At 37.1% G+C, this 23,905-nt stretch overlaps 1 protein-coding gene across 1 annotated transcript in view; it reads left to right on the top strand.

Moving 5' to 3' along the window:
- Positions 1–7,425: 7,425 nt before the first annotated feature.
- The window catches only part of SGK1 (serum/glucocorticoid regulated kinase 1), a 164,202-nt gene continuing 147,722 nt past the window's right edge, over positions 7,426–23,905 (top strand). The window contains exon 1 of the mRNA XM_044677026.1: positions 7,426–7,501. Coding sequence (XP_044532961.1) covers positions 7,433–7,501 — 69 coding nt within the window. The 5' untranslated portion in view covers positions 7,426–7,432. The remainder of the gene's footprint in view (positions 7,502–23,905) is intronic.

Genomic DNA, 23,905 nt, shown 5'->3' with positions numbered 1-23,905 from the left:
GACAGAAATTCATAGTTTCATATGCAATCCTTTTTCACATTTCCTCTTTGTATATTGAAATGTTCATTCTTGTTGTTGAATATTAAGTTCATAAAAAGAAAAAAGAAAACAAGAATAGAAAACAGACAACTAGAATGTTAAAATATGGTGATTACTGAAGTCTACTTGGTGGTGATCCTCTCTCTCTGCAAGAAGTATTTTCTTTATGAAATTATGGACATCTATGTCTTGAAGATCCTTTTATTCTCTCACAACACTTTGCCTTTTTGGTGTGAATAAACATACTACATGATGCTACAGAGGCTGTATTTTTGTCCCATTACATTTCCTTTGACATATAAGCAGTAAAATAAAGGAAAATTCAAAAGGCTGGAAATGGAGTCAAAAGACTTGCATTTGAATCCTATATTTACCACTAACTAATTTTGAGCCCTTAACCTTTCTGAAGCCTCAGTTTCTTTACCTGTAAAATCACAAGTTGAAAATAGATTACCTTTATAGACCTTTCCAGCTCTCAATTTAGAGGTATATTTTATAAAATTTTAGATTTTGAAAATCTTTTTAAAATAAGATTGTTCTTTCATAGAAAAAAAATATAATCCATCATTACCTTCTTGTTATAGATGTAATATAGTGGAAAGAGCACTGGACTGGAAATCAGAAACTTTGGGTTTAAGTCCTAATCATATTGAGATCCTACACATATTGGTTGGTAAACCTTGGGCAAGTCAATTCAGCTCCATCAATCCAATTCCTCATCTATAAAATGTGTATTATAATATACTACATACTATATAGGATTATTAAAAGGTTCAAATGAATTGATGAATGATTAAAAATAGACAAAAAAAACCATTGAGGGTTTCCTATGGGCCAAGACACTGTACTGTGTGCTAGGAATATAAATATGAAAAGCAAGACTAGAAGACTTATGTAGGAAAGTGGTGATCAGGGAGAGATGTTTTAGGTTGGGAAGTCACAGAATTGGCGTATGGAAGCATAGGGCAATTGACAGGATTATTGTTCCAGTATGGTACTGTTGGTTTGATTACTATTTCCAGTAAGTGGAAGGTAGGGGAGTTAGGGTGAAGAAAAGAAAGATTAATGAGCAGTGTGCTATAGGCTTGGAACAGTAGGAAAATGGTCAGTGTACAGCCTAAACATATTTAACTCTCACCAATCAGGAGAGCATGGTCATAGCAGGAGCTATGTTCAAGGTCAGGTCAATAGCAATAGCATGCCAGGAAAATCATCTTTACAGCCACATGATCTACATATCATGCTTTTTAAACCTTAAGTAGTTATATAAATATAGGCTGTTATTACTGTTTTGTACTTTTTATTTAAATACGTCAAAAGCGCTGTAACTAGAGATGTCAACCTGAGGTGGAATCACATGGACAAAGGGGACTGCACAACATGTCCTAGCAGGTGGTCTAATTGTAGTCTTATTTTCCTAAGGATCATTTTTCACTAAATGGTTATTCTATTGTTTATTGTCTATTGATTTCTTCTGTGTACTTAGGAGAGTGCTGTTGAAATAAATCTATCCATGTCACTCAACAAAGATACCTATGTATCCACCTTTAACCTGTTAATGGCAGTTTTTCTATAATTCATGATAGTTATTATTATCTCCACTTAGAATTCTAATACCTCCTATTTATAGAGAGTCCTGCCTTACAAAACACTTTTGCATTCTTTTTTGTTCATTCAGTTGTCAAAGTCAATATGTTGAATAGGTAACACGTGGATGAAATGTAGGATTTAAGGCAAAAAGATGTAGATCTGGGTTCTGCCTCTAACTTTGGGTAATTCACTTGGGAAAAAATTCTTTATGTGGGATCTATGAACATATATGAACATATATATATACACAGAAATATTTATACATATATAAATATATTTCGATATCTCTTGTTTCCATTATAATTCTTATTTTGTTATTCATTTAAGAGAATTATTCTTCAAAGTAGTCTTCACCAGATTGTAGAAAGAGTCCATAAAGCAAAAAACAAACAAACAAACAAACAAATAAGCCAAAAATATATATAGCCTTTTATTTACAGTGTCTTAATATTAATGTTTATATTGGACTTTTGTGACTACAAGGTGCTTTGAAACTATTAATTGCATTTAATCCTTACAACAATCCTGTGAGATAAGTATTATTGATATCATTGGCACCAATTTACAGTTGAGGCTCAGAGGAATGTCTCAGGGAATTTAAATGCCAGACCACAAAGATAATAGTAGAGGGAGAAGCCTGGAATTTTTATCTCTGAATTCCTAATACTCCCTCCTTAAGTTTTAAGTGTAAGTGTAATTAACATTGCTAAAAATAGAGCTTCATATGTGTGTACATACGTGAGAAGGCACACATGTATAAACACATAAGTAAATTTTTATATGCATGAACATATTAGATATAGTAGTTATATATACATGTGTATATATAAGTAGATACAAGTAGATACACGCAGAATATACCAAAAATCTTAATTATTTTTTTCTTAAACCCTTACCTTCTGTCTTATTATCAGTTCTAAAATGGAAAAACAGGAATGGCCAAGAAATTGGGGTTAAGTGACTTGCCCAGAATCACACAGGTAGGAAGGATCTAAGATTAGATTTGAACCCAGGTCCTCTTGACTCCAGGCCTGGCTCTCTATCCACTGTGCTATCTAGCTGCCCCAATTTTAGTTCAGTTTTAAGTTTTAATAGTTTAAAATTGCATTAAGATTTTTGAGATATCTTTTGCAGAGTATTAATATAATTTTAAGAAATTAAAACTTAAAACCGCATTTAGACTTTCGAAACACTCAGTATAAAATGTTGTGAAATTATAATTATATAATGACCAATTAATATTTGCTCTTCCCTTTCCCTTCCCTCCTTCACAGAGGCAAAACTCTATATTCAAACCATAGCATATCCTGTCAGACTTGGTTGGCATGTTGATTAATTTGAGGGAACATTTTTGTTCTAGTTTTCTTTCTTTCTTTTTTTTTTCTTCAGCTGATAGCTCTCTAGGTAGTGAAGGCAGGGAGGCATATATTTGGAAATGAAGTAACATAAAAAAAGATGTCAAATTTAAAATATGTATGTGTATGTACACCTGAATACAGATATATTTAATCTTTCTTATTTTACATTTCATCTGCCTTCCTATGCTCAAGATCAATCCAAAGCCATATTTAAGGAGAGAATTTAAAGAAAAAATAGAGGATGAATCTACCACCAAAAAGGAAGAAGAAACAAATGCCACTTCAAATTGAAAACACAGCATTCAAGAGATCTCATCACACATTGGGGTTTTCCATTAGAATGAGGTGAAACGTCAAGGTTATGGTTTCATAGAAAGTGCTCTATAGCTTTAAAAAGGAATTGGAAGGATTGTTGACCTTCAGAGTGGAGAGTGAGGCTCATTCATCCTCAATAGGGCTCTCAGGCTGGAGGGGAAATATTGTGGGAGTTTCATTTCAGCCGGGCTTGGGCTCCCAGCGGAATGTGATGCTTTCTGTAAAGGCAAGGTTCTGCAGTTACTGATGGCACCCCGAGGAAAGGGTGTATCTCTTTCAGCTGCCTGCCAGAGGCAATAGGCTCAGCTCCTTAGTGCCAGTCATCATTACGTGAATGCACCCGGGGACAGGCATCCAGGCTGCAGGTTTGTGAAAACAGAAGTATGAGTAAAAGCAATGATGTCATCTTTCTCCTAACTGATAACAGTGCAGTCAATTGGCCCAGCTTTTTAATTAGTCTACCTAGTTTACAAGCTACAGCTGCCAATGCAGAAATATTACTATTTCAGGAAAATGATAAGGTATGTAAGTTTGCTTCAAAAAGAGATCTGGTCTGGATGGTATTCTGGAAAATGAGATAACTGAATAAAAATCAGGAGCTATCAATTCTAGTCCTTATTCCATCACAAACTAGGTAAATGGCTTCAAGCAAACCATCTAACCTCCTTGGGTCTTCGTTTCCTTACCTGTAGTGAAAGATAGAAACATCGGATCAGAGACTCTTAGGTTACAGTCCATGGATTTTAAAAAATGTATCTCTATATTTCAGCATAATTGGTTTCCTTTGTCATCATCAATGGCTTTTCTTCAAGCCTTCGCTAAAATCCCACCTTATGCAAGAATTCTTTCCTGATCTCCCTTAATGGTAGTGCCTTCCCCTTGGGATTCCCTCCAATTGATCCTGTATTTATCTTGTTTGTATATAGTTGTTTGCATGTTGTCTACCCCTCATTAGACTGTGAACTCCTTGAAAGCAAGAACTATTTCTGCCTTTCTTTATATTCCTAGAATTGGCCTTGTACCTGACAAATAGTATGGCCTTAAGCAATGCTCATTGATTTCAATTATTTTTTTAATTATTTAAAAACATTATTCGGGAAAGGGATCCAGAAGTTTCTTTATACAGCCAATGGGATCCATGAAAGAGGAAGAAAATAAACATTTATAAAGCCCTTACCCTATGAGCTAAATTCTTTTCTAATTTTATCCCATGACCCAAAAAAGTTGAAGAAGCCCTATATTGGATAATCCCTATGATCTCCTCTTTTAGAACTTCTTGTGAGTGCAGCTAGGTGGCTTAGTGGATTGAGAGCCAAGCCTAGTGATGGAAGGTCTTGGGTTCAAATTTGACCTCAGATAATTCCTAGCTGTAAGATCCTCTGTGTAAGTCACTTAACCCCCATTACCTACTCCTTGCCACTTTTCTGCGTTGGAACCAATACAGAGTATTAAGTGTAAGACAGAATGTAACAGTTTTAAATTTTTTTTAAAAACTGCTTCTAAATCCCATTTCTTCCATTTGTCAGTTAATGGAAGCCATGTAGCATGATCTCTTGACTTAAAAGTCATTTGAATGCAAAACATAGATTTCATAACGATCCTATTTTGTTCCTAAATAACAGAGTAATAAGTGGCTCCCCTATTTGATTAACTCCATCAAGACACTAGAGCTTCTATTAGTACATGGATGGTTTGCTTTAGAAAATGTATCATGATAGCTTGAATAAACTGATGCTGCCTTCAACTAAAAAAATCCTATGAGAGCAAGCAATAATGTTGCTAATATTACATTTGTCTTCCAGAAAACTCAAACTACTGAATGAATTAGCATGGTCTAGTAGAAAGAATGTTCAATCTAGAACCATAGAACCTAGATTCTAAGAGCAAGCAATAATTTTGTTTATATTACATTTGTCTTCCAAAAAACTCAAACTACTGAATGAATTAGCTTGATCCAGTGGAAAGAATGTTCAATCAGGAACCACAGATCCTGGGTTCAAATGCTGCCCTGCCTTTTTTACTACCAGTATGACTTTGAACAAATTACTTGTTTATTTCATATTACTACTGTAGAATGAGATGCATTATGGTATAGTGGATTAAGCAGTAGTTTCTAATTCAGGAAGAGCTGAGTTCAAATTCTGCCTCTGACACATACTGATTGTGTGACCTGGGGAAGTTAATTAGCCGCCCAAAGCTCTAGGCAGCTCTGTGAAACTATAAATTGCAGACAAGGTGCCAACTTGCATTGCTCGAAGGGGTCTCTAATACCAATGAAATAGCAGGTCCAGTCCCTATTCCCTCCCTCACAATGACCCAAAATAAGTCTATGACCCAAAACCATACAGGCGGGCATTGCATTTTGGATTAATTAATGGAAGTTTGTACATTTTCCACATTTTGGTTTTGAGATAATAAGGTAGGGCAAAGTAATTGGGTAATTTGCTGAAAGTCACACAATGTAGCAGAGCCTAGACCTGATGCTAAATATCTGTGATCTTAATGACCTATTCTGTGAACCTATGGTATATATACAGTTCTCATTTTGAGACTATAGAATATTTTTAATCCAAATATGATACTTTAAGGTATTATCAAAATCCAATAGCATAAATGGTCAGATTAAATTATCTGATTATATATTTCCACTTCACTTATTTAATGTATTAAGACTAGCATGGCTAAGGAAGTTTTTTGTTTTTTGTTTTTTAATTATATTTACTTAGCTGGATCCCTTTCACTTAAAAAAAATGTTCTTCCCCACCAATTCAATGGAGTTTGATTATTTCTTTTTTAAGACTTAATACCTTTAAATAAAACGTACTATTTATGTACCAGGTATTCTTGTTTCCTTTAGTGAAAAATAATACAACAACCCTAATTTATGTTCTTCCTCTTATAACAAGACAAGGGAGAGAAAGATAGAAAAGATATTTTGTCACTTTCTGGGGAAAAATTGGCAATTGGGATACATAAGATTAAAAATATTTCGTAACCTGATGAAATTTCCTGGGTAGTTTTATTGCCTTTTCCTCTCCTTTGGACACTTCATGAAATAAATGAAATTAGATTTTCATTCAGAAGGTTTTTATTCAGGAATATATAGTCAATTGTTTTAGAGGATTATGAAAAGAAAGGCACCTGCATTTCATAAAGAAGTGAATACATTTTTTTTTATGACTTTGACTTAAATGGTCGGAACAACAAAAAAGGAAGGAGGGAACTATTTTTGTATTAATCCCAAAGGAAGCTTGCTGTCTTTTAGTTAGTTCAGTATCTGTACTTTCTATCTATCCTTGGCTCAGTCATTCATGACCTGTTATTCCTTCACATTTCACTGTCCCTCTGTGTCTCTCTGTCTCTGTCTCTTATTCTTTGTCCCTCTCTTCTTATTCTCTTCTCTCCCCTATTCCCTTCTCCCTTAACACTCCCTCCTTGTCTTTCATTCTTTCTCCTCCTTTTTCTCTCTCCATTCTCCTCTCTCTCCGCTCTCTCATTCTCCTCTCTCCCTCTCTCGCAGTCTTCTCACTCCCTTTCTCAGTCTCCTCTCTCCTCCCTCCGCCCTCTCTCTTTCCTGCTCTCTCTTGCCTAACTACAGCTCCCACTGGAACTCGGCACAATCAAAAACAGCTCTCCTCTCCAACAGCGGTAAGGCACATCACCTGAAGAACAACTAACTGAAAACCCAGGCTCTAGAGAGGGAGGGATGCAGCCAGGTAAACCAGGAAGGAGCTAATAGCTCCTGTGTTCCTTTTCAGACTAAAAAAAAAAAAAAAAAATACAACCTCGGCATCCTTCGGCGCTGGCTCCCATTACCCTGAGACTTGCTGCATATGGTCTGTGGGCTGCCACAAGGGTCGGTAGCAGTTGTGCTTGTGAATTCGAGGAATGATTAAAAGAAAAAGGATCTAGCCTATGGCAACCGAAAGCTGGAAAAGGTCGCTGCAGTAGCTGGTGCAGCAGAATGAATGAGTGAAGGAAGGACTCGCTGCCTGAAACCTGATTGTGCTTCTTCCACCCCACTCCATCCTCGTTAACTGTCTCTGGAAGGGATACTGAGGAAAACAGATGCACTAACTAACCAAGTACCATACACTGGACCTATAATTGTGTACTCTCCATTGTGGAAAATGGTAAACAAAGACATGAATGGATTTCCAGTCAAGAAATGCTCAGCTTTTCAATTTTTTAAGAAGAGGGTAAGGACGGGTCTTGCTCGTATTTTTTCCTTCTTTTGTTTCTCTTTCTTTCCTTGAAATGCGTGTTTAAGCCGAACTGAAGTGAGAATATTGCTCTGGTGACGAGCTTCCCCCCACCCCACCTCCCCCACCCCTATAAAGTGGTGTGTGAACGACTAGTGAATGAACTGAGAAATAAGATCAGGTCGTACCTGCCTAAGGTGCAATTGTGGGGTGGGCAGAGAGAAGAGGGGGTCGGGATGGGGGGAGGTGAGGATAGGGGGATGGGCAGTAATTGCTATAAGCAGCGTCGTCTACAGAATGAAAAATTCTCAGTCAAAACCATAGATTCTGTACCTTTGAAAAATATTTTTGGACCAAGTACGATTGTAGCCATGCCTTTAGTTAGGGGCTCTTGAAGTATCTTACCCTTTTGCCCAAGTCTCTGCCTCTCTACCGCTTCTCTTTCCCTGTTTGAAGGATTCAACTTTCTTACACCTTTCATTCACTTAGTCTGGAGTGCTGCATTACCATCTTCATTCATCAGAAGTACCTCTTAGGTCCCCAAACCATCCAACCTTTAATGGGCTGCATCTCTAGACACAGCACCAGTTCATGGGAGAAGATGTCATTCAGAAGTGAGGCAGCAAATGGCAAGCATGACCTCAATCAGAAATATTGGAGGCCATTCTTGAAGAGCTCTCATTGAATTCCCCTCTGTTCTGGTTGGGCTAATTTAGTATGATTGCCTCTAGTTTTTTTGTGGTTTTTTTTTTGAGGGACAAAGCAGCAGGAGTCTGGATTTGACTGATAGCCCAGTGCTTATTATACATTAATGTATTTTTTAAACTGTATGCCAGCATGTCCAGAGCATTTCACTGTGCTCCATGGGTTGGGAGTGGGCAGAAAAAAGGAAATACCAGTTTCCTTTCTGTTTGACAATAAAATCATGCCATTGTGCCATCAGCATAGGTGGTCTGCATAAACCTGCATATTAATGCCCAAGTAGGATATAAGTAGAGCATATTTGTTAAGTGGCCCAGCGACATCAGAAACTCTTTAATGAAGAGTGTTTCTTAGGAAATGACAGCCTGCCCCCACCTCCTTCCCGTCCTGTTTAATACCCTGGGGCAGCCCCATCAAAATTATTTTGTTCATTCATTCTTTCTGTCCTCCATTCATGTGCTCTCAGTGAGGTGCCAGGAACAGAAATGCAGTCACTCACTTCATTTAACCCGCTAGCACAACACAATGAAAGGCAAGTCAGTTGAATTATGAGCAGGGATGAGCAAATTCCCTGCACCAGAGAAGCAAACTGGAAAAATACAAGCAGCTTGTCAGGCAAAGAGCAATAGGTTGGAGAATTCTTTTTGCCAGACTTTGATTTATTTCTCAACATTGAAGTCATGTCATTCCAAAATATCCTGGGAGGAAAAAAATGCAAGGAAAAAAAGTATTATTTCTCCATTAGCAGATGCTTATGCAAAAGGAGAGGCATTAAGTGCCAGGTGATATCTGTTACCAAGGCTGTGACTGATCTGAGGAAGATCAAATCACTACAACTAATTAGATCTTTACAGTGTCTCTTTGTATACCTCTCTCTATCAAAAAATAAAAATTTCTCCGTGGAAGATAACGGTAAGGACATATGTCAACAGTAAATGAACAATTTTGCAAATAAAATCATCTTAGTTCTTCCCCCAATTATTCTCTTAACTGATAAAGTGTTGCTGGGGACAGGTAGGATAGTTATTATATTTTTGCTTTAATATTTTTAAGAAAGCAGGTATCCTTATTCAGCTATACCAATGCAGAATGGTTTGGGCTTTTTAAAAAGTTGTCTTTCATGTATATTGGAAAGGAAATGTGCTCATTGAAATACTAATTAACCATCTGCTGCCCTTCTGCTAAAAACCACAATCTACCAAATGTACCCATTTGGTGCTATAGCAGTCCTTGAGTTTTGTGTGTGTGTGTGTGTGTGTGTGTGTGTGTGTGTGTGTGTGTGTATGTGTGTGTGTGTGTGTGTGTGTGTGTGTGTGTGTGTGTGTGTATGTTTTAACAAAAACAAGGAAACTTACCTACCTCTTATTTTGGGCTGATAAAGGATACGAATGGAAACAAAACAAGTTACACCAAGATGACTAGCCATGTGCTTCATCTGTCTACTGATCTGAGCCTATCAGATTGCTTAAACTGGAGCAGGCTTTTGAATCACTCTTCCACCTTAAAATTTCATCCTCCAATTGTCCACTCAAAGGTTCTAAGGATATTACTATATCTAGAAAGATAGATAGAGTTTTCAATTTAGGAGTTAGGTTCCTTGATTCTTCAATGACATCATACTCTTAGCCCTATATTTTCAAAGTTGATTGCAACTTACGATCATAGATAGTATTAGAGTAGGAAAAATCCTTAAAGATCTTAAAGATCATGTAGTCCAAGACTTCTTAATCTTTATATCATGGACTCCTTTGACAATCTGGTGAAGCCTATGTATATCACTTAGAATAATGTTTCAAAATACATAAATTACAAAGGAAACCAATTCTGCTAAAATATAGTTATTAAAATATTATTTAAAATAAATTCAGGGAACCCGGCCTCAGCCACTTCCCAGCTGTGTGACCCTGGGCAAGTCACTTGACCCCCATTGCCCACCCTTACCAATCTGCCACCTATGAGACAATACACCAAAGTACAAGGGTTTAAAAAAAAATAAAAAAAAAATCTTTAAAAAAAAAATAAATTCAGGGGCATCCAGTTAAGAACCTCTGATCTAGTCTCTCACTTAACAAATGATGAATGGATACCCAAAGACATTAGATTTCTTTCCTAAGGTCACTCAGTTCACAGAGTAGAGACAAGATTGGAATTCTAGTCATCTAACTCCAAATTGGCCACTTTGTCCTCTGACTGCATTACCCTGCATTGTACCATAACTTTGGGTTTCACTAAAGAATAATTCCTTTGTTTTTTTTGTATCTTATGGTTAAGATTCCAGACATAACTGCCTATCTCATTTTTTAATCTAGTCGGACAATCTTATAAAATGAATCTTTGTTTAGTACCCATGGAGAATTCTAAATAAGTCCTGAATGAAAACCTAGAGAGTTTTGCTGGACTTAATAAAAAGAAAATTAACTTTTAACCAATGAATGGTTATTATTTTTAATCACTCAAATCACAGAAAGTGCTGGTAAGAGTAGACCAGTAGCTTAAAGAAGCTTATTTCCCAATAGATAATTATAATTCATTTCCAATTACTTTACCCCTGCGGACTAAAACCCAACTTAGCAAATGAAACATTTGCCAATAGTTTTATAAAGAGAGATATTCTATTAGACTTGTGAGTACTGTTTCAGAAGACAAGAGGAAGTGTGCTAGGTGATGGAAAGTGTACTATCCCTAGAGTTATCAGGAAATATGGTTTCAAATTTTCTGACTTCTGATACTCAGTAGCTGTATCACCTTTGGCAAGGCCCTTTATCTCTCTTGTCTTCAGTTGCTTTATATGTCAAATGATGAAAATTTCACTCACGTTAACAACAACAATAATAACTAGCATTTGTATAGCTATAATAGTAAGAAACCCCTTTTTGAATTTTGGTTTTCTAATAACAGATGTTAGATACTTATCTCTGGGATAACCTTTCTTATTTGTAAAATCATATTAGATAGATGATCTCTAAGGAAACTTCTAAGTGTAAATCCTATAAATTAGAACTTCAAAGGAAAAAAAATATATACCCTGATCAAAAGAACTACCATTTCCTCAAAGAGAGCAAGAGATACAAATGGAATAGCTAAGGAGGAAAGAACTTTGAGATATGCAAAGTGTTTTACAAATATTATCTCATTTGAACCTCACAACAACCCTGGAAGGTAGGTGTTATTATTATACCCATTTTGCAGACTGGGAAACTGAGGCAGGCAAAGGGCAAGTGATTTGCCCAGGGTCACAAAGATATGAAGTGTCTGAGGCCAGATTTGAATTCAGTTCTTCCTGAATCCAGGGTTAGCACTGTGGATCACGCATTATAGAAACTTGAGCTATTCCCAATAATGCCACCTAAATGAGATTTAATATTGTTAACCTTTTGGCTTCTATAAGAAAGGATCATTAGATGTACTTACATTCTTTTTTCTCCCTGGAGTTCTTTAGGCGTAAAATTAAGGTATATAGGCAGGAGGATATGGTGGAAAGCATCTGGAATCATAGAACCTAGGCTCAGAGTTTAATTTTGCCTCTTAAGAAGAGTTGCCTCTATTGAAAAGATGTCATCTCCTTGAGGACAGGAATTGTTTTATTTTTATATGTGTGTGTTCAGTGCCTAGTACATAACAACTGATTAATAAGTGAATGCTTCACTGATTGATTCTTCACTGATGTTGTGACAATCAGAGACAGACTCCCAACAAGAGGTCAGATTCCTAGTCAAAGGATTTGATATCTGACCTCTCAGTAAGAAAATATTCTTATTGGCTCAGGGGAGTCTGAAGAAGAAATCTGCTATTATATGTAGTCCATTTTCTATTTGGTAAGGAGAAAAAAAAAGGTAATACACCCCCAACAAAGAGACAAAAGGCCAAATAAAGACAACAAAATATTCATAACATCACTTTCCATGGTAGTAAAAAGCTAGAAACAAAGTGTCCATTGCCTGAGGAATGGCTAAGCAAACTGAGGGATAGAAAGAGGATATTACTCAGCCATGAGAAATATTGAAACATTCACATGAACTGGCTTAGGGTCAAATAAATATATACAATGACTACTATCAGAGAAACACATTCTTGAAAGACATCAGAAGTCAGATTAACTACAAAAACTAATCTTGGCTCCAAAAGACTGCCAATGACCCATGCTTTCCCTCTTAGTAGAAATATAGTGGATTCTAGGTGTGGAGTAGTATATACACTGTCAAATGCAATATTTCTGTTTGTTTTGTTTAATTGTATTTCTTTGCTTCAAGAGAGGGATGTATCAAGGGAAGGTTGTTCTTAGAAAAGAGACAGCAAATACAATTTGTTTAAATCATAAAAATGATGGGAGAAAGAGAGAAAGAATGTATACAAGTGGAGAAGACCCTCTGGTTCTCAAAGAAACCAGAATTTCTTTCACCAATTCTCCTTCATGTTCCTTTCCCTGTCATGAACTATCCTCTCCTACGTAGCAGAAAATTTGACTGGTCATTAATATGATCCCCTCTAGAGAAGAAGATAGGGTGGTAGTTCCTTTTGTTTCTAGGTACTTTAAATATTTTTAAGGAGACTAATGATCTGCATATCTACTAAATTTATTATACATTCTGGTTGTATATAAAATTGACATTTGTGAAAATTTATGAAAAATAATTCATTTGGGGGTTGGAATCTCATGATCTTTCAGCTGTTAACAGGCATTCATTTTCAATGTCACAGTTTATTTCACCAATAGAATATCTTAGCATAGGTCATTCTGTTCTTTTAATGGGCCAGCTAGGATACGGCAGTGATTGAGTTGGTCATTTTCCTTTCAGTCAGCATCTCTCACTGCCAGTGCTGGTTTATGGAATCTGCGTTGTTTACCCTCCCACCCAGAGTCCTAAAAATACTTCTTTCCATTTCTTCTTGCTCATTGTTTTCATGTGAGCTCACAAAAAGCAAATCGAAAAGAAACATTTGTGGCTCTAAGATAGAGTTTTCAGTTTTGCCACTGACTCACAGCAGAGCTGGACCAGAGGGTCACTTCAGGGCAGGAGATGACTTAGTTCAGGGAAATGGGGTTGGGGGGCAGGCAGAATGTCTCTGTGCTTTGAAATGAAGGGGTCTAATGTCTCAAACATCTCTCAAATATTGTATGGCTTTGAAATATCAATAGGTAAGCTAAGTTGTGCTTCTAGGCTTAGGAGACTGAGTTTAGGAAAGGTTCTGAATGGAAAACAGAGGTGTAACAGGCATCTTTGTAAAGTCCTCCTTGAAGAACAGTTGATGAAGCATTGCTATCACGTGGCCAATGGTGAAGAGCAAGAGTCTATGCTGACTCACATTTTTGTGATGTATTGGAGTCAAGACCCGAGTTCAATTCCATCTCAGATACTTACTAGCTAGGTGACCCTAGGCAAATCACTGCTATCTGCTTCAACTTCCTCAATTGTAAAATAGGGATTATAATAACACAATCATCCCAGGATCACTCTGAGGATCCACTGAGATATTTGCTAAGTAATTTATAGAATGCCTGGCACAAAATAGACATTTAATAAATACTTCCTTCCTTCCTTCCTTCCTTCCTTCCTTTCTTCCTTCCTTGCTTCCTTCCTTCCTCCAAGGTCTCTTTAGCTCTAAATTTATGATTCTAAGGCTAAAGGATCGCTTAGATTCCTTCCCACTACTGAGACAATGATACAATAAAACTAAAGATAAATAGTTACTCTTTTATACAGAGATGAGTCAGTCAAGGTTGGAATTTTCAAAGTAGTATAAAATAATGATAATGATAATAATAATAGTAGCTAGTATTTACATAAGGCTTTTAAAAAACTTAACAAATATGATTTCTTTTGATCCTCACAACAACCTTTGGGAAGCTGTTATTATTATCCACATTTTACACATTAGGAAACTGAGGCACACAGAAGTTAAGTGATTGCCCAGGGTTATAGATCTAGTAAGTATTTGAAGTTGAATTTGAACTCAGATCTTCCTGACTCCAGGCCTAGTGGTCTACACATAATACCACTTTGCTGCCTTTAAATGTAAAGTATGAAAAAAAAAACCAGGAGTTGAATAGAAAGATTGTTAGTAATTTAGATTAATCTAGGGTACCTCCCCCCTTCCCAAAATTACTTTGTATGTATTTTGTATTTACTTTCCTAAGTAATTTTATTTTCTCCAAAAGAAATTAAGCTCTATGAGGTCAAACATAATTTCCCTTTCTTTTTTTTTTTCTTTTCTCCATATCCTAGAGCAGTTTCTGGTACATAGTAGGCACTTTCTGAGTACTGGTAGTATCGAAACAAGTTGAAGACCTTTTTGTTGATAGAAATGATATTACATGGATTAAAGTTGCTTTTTTTTTTAGACCCTTAACTTAGGTGTATTGTCTCATAGGTGGAAGAGTGGTAAGTGTGGGCAATGGGGGTCAAGTGACTTGCCCAGGGTCACACAGCTGGGAAGTGGCTGAGGCCGGCTTTGAACCTAGGACCTCCTGTCTCTAGGCCTGACTCTCACTCCACTGAGCTACCCAGCTGTCCCCTAAAGTTGCTTTTTTTTCAATATGTGATTTGTATTAGGTACAAATCACTTTCCTCCATTGTATGTTGTCAGAGAATAGCACTTTTCCTACTTAAAATATTTTCCTGCATAAAATAGTACTTTCCTACATAAAAAGAAGTAAAGTAACAAATAGTCAAGAAGTCAGCAGATGACAAATAACTGACACAGCTGAGGAGAACAGACCCATCTACAACCTACCAATTCACTAGGATGCTGTTTTGTTGTCTCTAAAAAGAGTTTCAGTTCTTCCCTTGTCAGCATATCTGGTATTCTTGTTCCCTTAGGGTGACCATCCTAGGAAGGGAGGGTTTTTACTGCCTATAGCTTAAAATAAAAGGGGGGAAAAAGCACTGCCCTTAGACATGTAAGATGCTTTCTCAATTAGACTTATTTACCTGAGGGAGCATGCACTGTCTCCCTAGCTATCACTGTAAATTATGAAGTCATCCTTGCTTTAGACTTAGTCCAACTCTTGGCCTTGACCTCCTTGTCTTTCTCCTCTTCCACTGAGATTCTCCTCCTCTGGCTTCCCCCAAAGGCAGGGGTCCCAGAAATGCAGTCAGCTTTCTCCCAAAGGTATTACAGTAGATGAAAACAATTTAAGACTGAACACACAGTCCATCTCACATAGTCGACAAAGTATGGATGGATCAATGGATAAATGAATGGTAGCTTGAAATACCCCTGATGATGAGGTTGGCTAGGGGCTAATGTGGATGAATGCCTTCCTCCTGCTCTTTATTTAGTATATTTGAGTTAGAGGATTGCAGTCAGTTTGTTTTCTCTAGCACCTTTCCTGGCAAACATCTCAAAGTGCTTTAGAGCTATTTGCAAGAAGGGAACTGAAAATTGAGGGTGTGGATGAAGGCTATAGGAAAACTCTTCCCATCATTAGCACAAGCTGCCAAAATTCCACTCTAATTACTTTCCAGAGCCTGCTGTGACATCTTTCTGTGAAGAACCTGCCTGTCTTGTGATTTAGCCTTGCTATCACCTTGGCCTCCTTTCTTTCCTGAGACAAGGCTCTCACACAACAGTCCTCTTGCTAAAGGGAATCAAGCATCATGTGATTTTCCCCCCTTTTTCCTTTTCGTTCCTTGGGGTGGGGGTAGGGGAGCAGAGCAGAGGGAGAAAGAGACTGATTTGGCAAAGCTCCTGAGATCACTCCACCCTGAGCCCTACGGACTCGCTGTTTTCTCATCTCGACAGCTTCAGGAACACCTACTGCCCACCCAGCCTTCCATCCTCTCAGTCAGAGTTCAGTTAACCCGTTCTCTTGATGCTGGGGTAGAAGACTGTGCCAGCTCAAAGAGAAGCAGAAATTAAGTGGGGAGTTTTAGAGCTTCCAGAAATAGAAAGGCTGTAGAGACTCAGAACCTCACTAAGACACATTTTAAGCATAAGCTTCCTGAAGGGCCAAAATTAAAATGTGTCAGATGAAATAGAAAATTCAAGTTAATAGCCCAGGTACTAAAAATAAGTACAAAGGCTGGTTTTCAATGTTTACTAAATATGTTTTCTTGCCATCCATGATTTCTCTGAGAATTGACTTGATTTCCTTCAGAGCTTAGATTTCTGGACTAATGTTCATTTAGACTTTACATTATAGGATGAGTGATGGAGAGGAAAATTCTTATATGGAAGACATCAAATAGGAGATAAGAAATGAGTATAGCTGGTAGTTAAAAACTACAGTGTGAGGATATAGCAAAGATACAATTAAAGTTTAACTTACTATTTCACATAACTTCTCTGAAGGGGAGGTTTTACCTGGTAATGAGAATTTATAATTGTATATTATTTTCTCCTTGATGGTAAGTGATAAGCTGTTATGATTCAAAGCATTCTTTAATGTGTCTTCCAAAATTATAGAGCTGGAAAAATCCTTTTTTCACACCCTCTTCCAATTCTCCACTCATATAAATTTTTTTTGTTTTGTTTTGAAACCTTTATTTTCTGTCTTAGACTCAATATTAAGTATTGGTTCTAAGGCAGAAGGGCAGTAAGGGCTATAGGCAAATGGGAGTAAGTGACTTGCCCAGAGTCACACAGCTAGGAAGTATCTGAGCCAAATTTGACTGCAAGACCTGGTTCTCTATCCACTGAGCCATCTAGCTGTCCTATTCATACCAATTTCAAGGTAAGACTCAATGACCTGAAGGTATGAAGCTCAAGATCTACTGGCACTTCCTTGGCCTTAGCTGCCTCACCTGTAGGGTCAGGGATTTGGACTAGATGACCTCTAGGGTGCCATCTACCTCTAACATTTCCATAATGAAATGACAAAAGCAGATTTCAGACTTGCTTTGGAAGTTGTTGAAGAGCAATTATAGTATCATTGTACTGGGGAAAGAGCACAGGTTCTGTAGTTGGAGAGCCCAAGTTCAAAACTTTCCTATAAATACATGCTAAGTATAATTTAGTACCTGCAGATTTTGATTGCTAAACTTCCTTGGATCTCAGTTTTCTCATCTCTGAAAGGAGGACAAACTACACTGTTTCTGACCAGTTCTAGATCTATGATCTTGATTCCTTAAAGAATACCCAAATGTGTGTTGCCAGCTTTATCCCTATTAGATCCCTAGACAGACCTGTGCAGCCAGATTTGCACTTAGGCGATTCTTTTTTCTTGTAAAGGCCTGTTGTTTCATTTAACTTCCAGCATACCATGGCATATTTCTTTGCTAAAGTAAACATATGATAGGCAGGTAAGTTATTTCTCTTGGTCCAGAGAATGCACATAAAAAGAAGGAATGAGATGAAGTTTTCAAATGTCCCTTCTCTATAACATTTTATTGTTTAGTCTTACCCAGTTCACTAATGCCCATGGAGACATAAGTTCCATTAGATGAATGAAGATGGTGGCAGTGGGAGCTTTCTAGGCAACTAATAACAGTTTCAGGCAAGTCTGGAGAAGGGAAGCTAAGCTGAAATTTTGCACCTGTGAGGTCTCTGAGTATGATAAACTGAACCCACTCCATTGGTCCAGTTTGGTACCAAAACACTTGTAGCCTGAAATCCAAACCAGCACCCCTTCTACCCACCCCCAAGATCTTATTGTGAACTTTGATTTCTTCTTCTTCTTCTAGTCCCCAAATATATCACATGCCTTCCTGCTTCTGGGCATAATTCTCACAATCTTCTTTCTTCATTTTTTCTACAATGCTTATCTCACCCCCTGATTCTATGCATTCAATCCTCATCCAACTTCAGTACCCAATTCAAATCCCACCTATTTCATGAAATCTTCTATGAGTTCCTATCCTCTATTCCTTCCTAATGGAAGTGAAGTCCAGTACCTATCAGTTACGGCATCTGGGGCAAGCACTATGCTTAGAATGATCAACATACCTAAGGAAAGCAACACAAAAGGGCAAGTGTCCTTAGATCAACTTTGTAATTTGTGATGTGAATATACAAGATGGAATTAAATTCAGCTGAGTAGGAGGAGGAATTAGTTACGATATGCACAGATGTGTACTTTTGGTAGCTTCCTATTTTAACTAATTATTTGTAACTAGACTCTGCTTTTCTAAAATTCTTTTGGGAATATGCATATATGTATGCATGTGTATATATATAATTTTTTACCTTTAAATTTCAGGGCTCTGGAACAGAGCTCAAGCAGCCTTTGAAGGCACACTAAGGCCCTCATGTTCTCTCTTTTAGGGATATTTTAAAAACCGTTTGTTTTTTCTTTCTTAGTGTCTTTGTCTAAAGTCCTTGGTCTAATCTGTATAAGATACCTTTATCAGCCTTTAACTAACTACTCTGAAACAATGTCCTGCACTGTAATCTTTTGAAATCATACTTATCAAAGGCCTAACTAGTCTCTAAAGGAAGAAGTTTGCTCAGCTGAGGAAGAACTTCGTTCTAAAACTGCTGAGAGATCAAGTCTGAAAAAGAATATTTGATTAGCTCAATTAATGAAAATATCTCTGAAGTTCATTTTTGACCAAGTTGAAAGGGTGATCTTTAGAAGAATTGGATGGTTTAAGCATAATAACTCTCCAGGGTACTTCAAAAGTTGTTGCTGATGAAAGAAGCTGTTACCTCAACTCTGGACTCCTATTTAAACTTGTTTGTGGAATTTTAGCCTTTGTGTTAAACTATAAATTATAACCAGACATGGATAGTGTCCAAGAGATTTTCAAAGATAGGCTAGAGCTCTATCCCTTTGTATTTTTCTCTCTGAGTAGAGATGCTCAGAATTATCTAATTAAATAAATATGTTCCTCGAAGATTTGTGCCTAAAATGTAGACTGCACAATTTTTCTTCTTTATAAATTATCATTCTGGAGAATTCTTTAGATAGAATCCCCAGAACACTCTTACTTCTCTATGTTTTGGGTAAGTGGCAAGAGTACTTGAAGCTATTGTTGTGTAGGAGAAACCCAGCTACTATGTCCTTGAGGTCAGGATTGTATTTGTGCCCACACTGAGCTATGATAAGATCCCTTTCTTCTTTTTTTCCCCTTTCATTCCCACTACCCCACTTGCCCTTCAGCTTTCTCAATGACCACCCAGTGCTTTACATACCAGGTAAGTATACTCCAGAAGCAAATAATCTGTCTTGACTCTTTAACGAGGCAGAAAGAACATTTGGCTACTTGATTAGTCAGTCAGCCAATAAACATTTATTAAGTGCCCATGTACCAGGCACTGTGCTAAGAACTGGGGCTACAAAGAAAAGCAAAAGTCTGTGCTCTCTAGGTGCTCACAATATAATGGGAGGAGAAAACTCATAAAAAGAAACTGAAGAGAAGGAACAATATGGGGCTCCCAGTGGAGAGAGGATGATGTAGTCCAGAGTAATGTAGCTAGATGGTAAATGAGATGGCTTCCTTAGGAGTCATCCTTAAAGGGGAGTTCTTAGAGTTCTCTGATCACCATTCTTTTCAACCAGATGATGGGAAGGACCTCAAAGGTAGAGTTCTAATGAGGTATAAGGTCCAGGGTTGATATGATGACGAGGTTCTTGGAGACATGACAGAATTCAGAGGCAGCAAAGGAATGGAAAATGAAGAGAAGCCATTTGAGGTACAAAAATGTAAAGCTTAAGAAGAATAGTCAACAGATTAATGGAACTCCAATTGATCAAGTTGGTTTTAATTTGATTTTTATGATCTGTGGGTATCTTATTGCATTTTAAAGCTCAACCTTGAATTATTGGACTAGTTTTAGTTTAAGCCTGGCCTAGAATTGCTGCCTATCATATTTTTTACATTGTAGTTATTTGTATATTGTTCTAATTTTTTTATTATATCCCTAATGAGATTATGAGGGACATCTAGGCGGCACAGTAGATAGAGTACCAAACCTGGAATCAGGAAGGCCCATCTTCATGAGTTTAAAATCTAACCTCATCACTTCCTGGCTGTGTAACCCTTGGCAAATCACATAACTCTGTTTGCCTCAGTTTCCTCATTCTCTAACATGAGCTAGAGAAGAAAATGGCAAACAGCTTGAGCATCTCTGCCAAGCAAACTCCAAATGAAGTCATGAGGACTAAAAACAGCAGCAATGAAACAAGATTATTATAAGCTTCTTGAACACATGAAGCAGGAGAAAGTAAATTCTTTGAGAGTAGAGACTATTTTGCTTTTTTCTTTGCATATCCAGCACCTATTATAGTGCCTGGCATATAGTAGACATTTAATAATAATCTGTTGATTGGTTGTTGATTGAAATATTCTAGTCTGTGTTCCCACAGAAGATGTCCCTAGTGCTCTACAGTCAATACTTAATAAATTTGTTGAATAGATAATAATAGCTGAGATATTGATTTCAGTTTATCAAATGTTTTACACATTTTATCTTGAAAAGTCTGTGAGAGAAGCATTAGAGACATTACCACCATTTTACAGATGAGGAAATTGAGGCTTTGATGGGAGAGAGAGCCAGCCTCTGAACCTAAGACTTCTGATACATAATCCAATGTCTTTTCCCTATGCCACAGTTACATGGAGAAAACAAATATCTATTCATTTGCCCCATCTAGAGACATTTCCATTTTAATAAAAGACCAAAGTCACATTTCAAAGATCTGGATTTCTAATGGCTCAGTTTCAGGCTTTAATGAATCAGGGAAATGGCTGAATTTAGGGATGAGACAATATTCCTGTTGCTCATGAAATCATAACATGAAAACCATCAGAGTAGATATTCTGACTTGTGCATGAGAACAGCCCTGACTTCAGATCTCTGAAAAACAGATAGCCTGGCTCCCAGGTCCCAGAAGATACAGAGGGTTACCACTGACAATAAATGTCCTACATTAGGAGAATTTAGGCTTTGAAAGAGGAGAGAAAACAAATGATTTTTGTTTGGTTTGGCTTTTCCCCCATAGTCAGAGGAAAATAGATTATTTGTCTTTCCTCCATTAAAATCTCATATTCATACATACTTTTTGCTAGGACTACTCTAGAGAGTACAGTGTGAAATGTGGGGTTTTGAATGCTGTATGATCTTAAAATTGTACCTTTCCCTAAGGAACTATTGCCCAAAATATATTCTCCCTAAAAGACTGGGAAAGTCATCTTTTTTCTTCTGTTGTGAAGCATTGACTATTATTTGGAAGTGTGCTGGTGAAGGGGAAGATTAGTGAGCTCATTTGGATCTTTCTGCTTCAAATTTCCTGGATGCAGACTAAAGTTCCTTTCCCCAGTCACTTACTTCATGTTAAATAATAAGACTTCTATGAAGTATGACAGCAACCCCAAAGTATAAATAGCGTATATAGTATAATTACTACTTATCAGTGAGTTGGCTTTAAGCTACTTTGAAGAACCCGGAGAATTAGGAACTCATGATGCTGTTATCTCTGTGTGATCTAAAGTTTATCTCTTATAAAGCTACCTTGAGTGTTGTCACAATCTAAGCAAATAATGAATATAAACAAGGAAAAGAGAAAATTCCATATTGTTTTATTTCAGTGATAATAACTAGCCTTTATATCATGCTTATGTATCTTATCTCAGATCTTAACAGCCCTGTGGGGTAAGTGCTTTTATAATTTCCATTTTACTGATGAGGGAACCGAGGCAGGTTAAATGACTTGCCAAGGGTCACCTAGCTAATAAGTATCTGCAGGTGGATTTGGACTCAAATCTTGTCAAATGTCAAGTCCAACACCATAATCCCTAGGTCATTGACCTTCCAAATGAATTCACCCCAAATTTGATATTGAGAGAACACTGACAAGTTAACCAAGACTTAAGAATGACTAGATGGAAATACCCTATTCTAATTTATGAAACTTTAAGAAGAGTTAACTTTAAAAGTACATTAAAAAGTGATACAATCATTAGAGTACTGATTCTGGAGTCAGGAAGACTTGTATTCAAATTCAAATTCAAACACTTTATAGCTGTGTGACCCTGGGCAAGTCATTTAACCTTTAACAGCCTCAATTTTCTCAATTGTAATGGAGAATAATAGTGGCATCTATCTCACATAATTATTGTGAAGATCAAATGAAATAATATTTCTAAAAGTGCTTAGAGAAGGGGGGAAATAATGCCTGGAACATAGTAGGCACTATATAAGTGCCTATTCCTCTCCCTTTCCCCTAAAAGTTCTCTAATTTCATTTCCCTCATTGGCTCAGATCCCAGCTCCTCCATATTTTATTTAGACAGCTTAATGGGTTGCTATGGACAAAAAATATATACTTCCTAGCCAAATGCAAATTAATTTGGGTTTGTCCTCAAATGACAGCCTTGCTGGTTATTGGTTGGTCAATCCTAGTCCACAAAAGGAGCTTTTCTGACTTGGAATGAACAGCTAGCTTTGTGAGTGGAGCTTTCAGAAAGCCAAAGTCACCTCCAAACCATAATGAAGCATTAAGGGGGGGGGGAATTAAGTAAAGGCCTTTCTAAATTATTGTCATGGCCATTCTGTTACATGGGGACATTTAGTCTATGAATCACCCATATCTTTTCAGTCAGTTCGGCTGTGATTAAGAAATCCTAACATTTAACAAGCTAATAAGAAAAATGCTTTGTAGGGACAATCTTACTCCAAAATAGGCTCAGTAGAATTATGTCTCCTATAAGAATGTGGAGGTTTCCACAGGGCCTAGTTCATGACAATAATTGATAGAAGCTCTGATCCACCTCTATGGTGGACAATGAGAGAGCTGACCAGTAGAACATCTTTAGTTATCATAAAGGAAATAAAGAGTCTATACATTTTCTCCCTCTTATTACTGAAACATGGATTAGAAGAATCCAACCCTGCCTCTCTTCTGCCACAAACCCTGTGTAACTTTTTTTTTTTTTAAACCCTTGTACTTCGGTGCATTGTCTCATAGGTGGAAGATTGGTAAGGGTGGGCAATGGGGGTCAAGTGACTTGCCCAGGGTCACACAGCTGGGAAGAGGCTGAGGCCGGGTTTGAACCTAGGACCTCCTGTCTCTAGGCCTGACTCTCATTCCACTGAGCTACCCAGCTGCCCCCCTGTGTAACTTTGAATAATTCACATACCATCCTTTATAGTAATATCTAAAGTAGCAAAATTATAAGGCTGGGAAAGCCAATTTCTAAGGTCCCTTTCAATTCTGACATTCTATGACTAGAGTATTATTTATTTCTAGAGTAGAGTAAAAATACAAAAATAGCCTCAAAATGCTACTCATCCTATTCAATTATTTTAGTATACAACACTCACTTCTACTGTTTTATCATTATTTATATAGTAAAGTAGATAGACCACTACAGGTTGACTTTATAGCTATGTGACCCTGAGCAAGTCACTTAACCTCTGCCTCAATTTTCTCAATTGTAATGTAAAAAATCTACCTCACATATCTATTTTGAAGATCAAATGAAATAATATTTCTAAAAGTGCTTAGTACAGGGTGGAATAATACCTGGAACAGTGTAGGTACCATAAAAAATGCTTATTCCCTCCCCTTTCCCCCAGAAATTCTCTAATTATATTTCCATCATTGGTACAGATCCCAACCCCTCTACACACTAGTTAGACAGTTTAATGGGTTGCTCTGGCCAAAAAAATAATCTCTTAATAGCCAACTGCAAATTTATTTGGGCTTGCCCTCAAATGACAAGCATGTTGGTCACTGGCTGGTCAGTCTTAATTCACAGGTACAAGTGTTAAAATTAATAGTTTGGCTATATACGTGAAAATTATAAATCTTTTATTT

Source organism: Gracilinanus agilis, chromosome 4 (assembly GCF_016433145.1).
Source record: "Gracilinanus agilis isolate LMUSP501 chromosome 4, AgileGrace, whole genome shotgun sequence".
NCBI lineage: Eukaryota > Metazoa > Chordata > Mammalia > Didelphimorphia > Didelphidae > Gracilinanus > Gracilinanus agilis.
The sequence above is the reverse complement of the archived record's forward strand: the minus strand, read 5'-3'. Positions and strand labels throughout refer to the sequence as shown.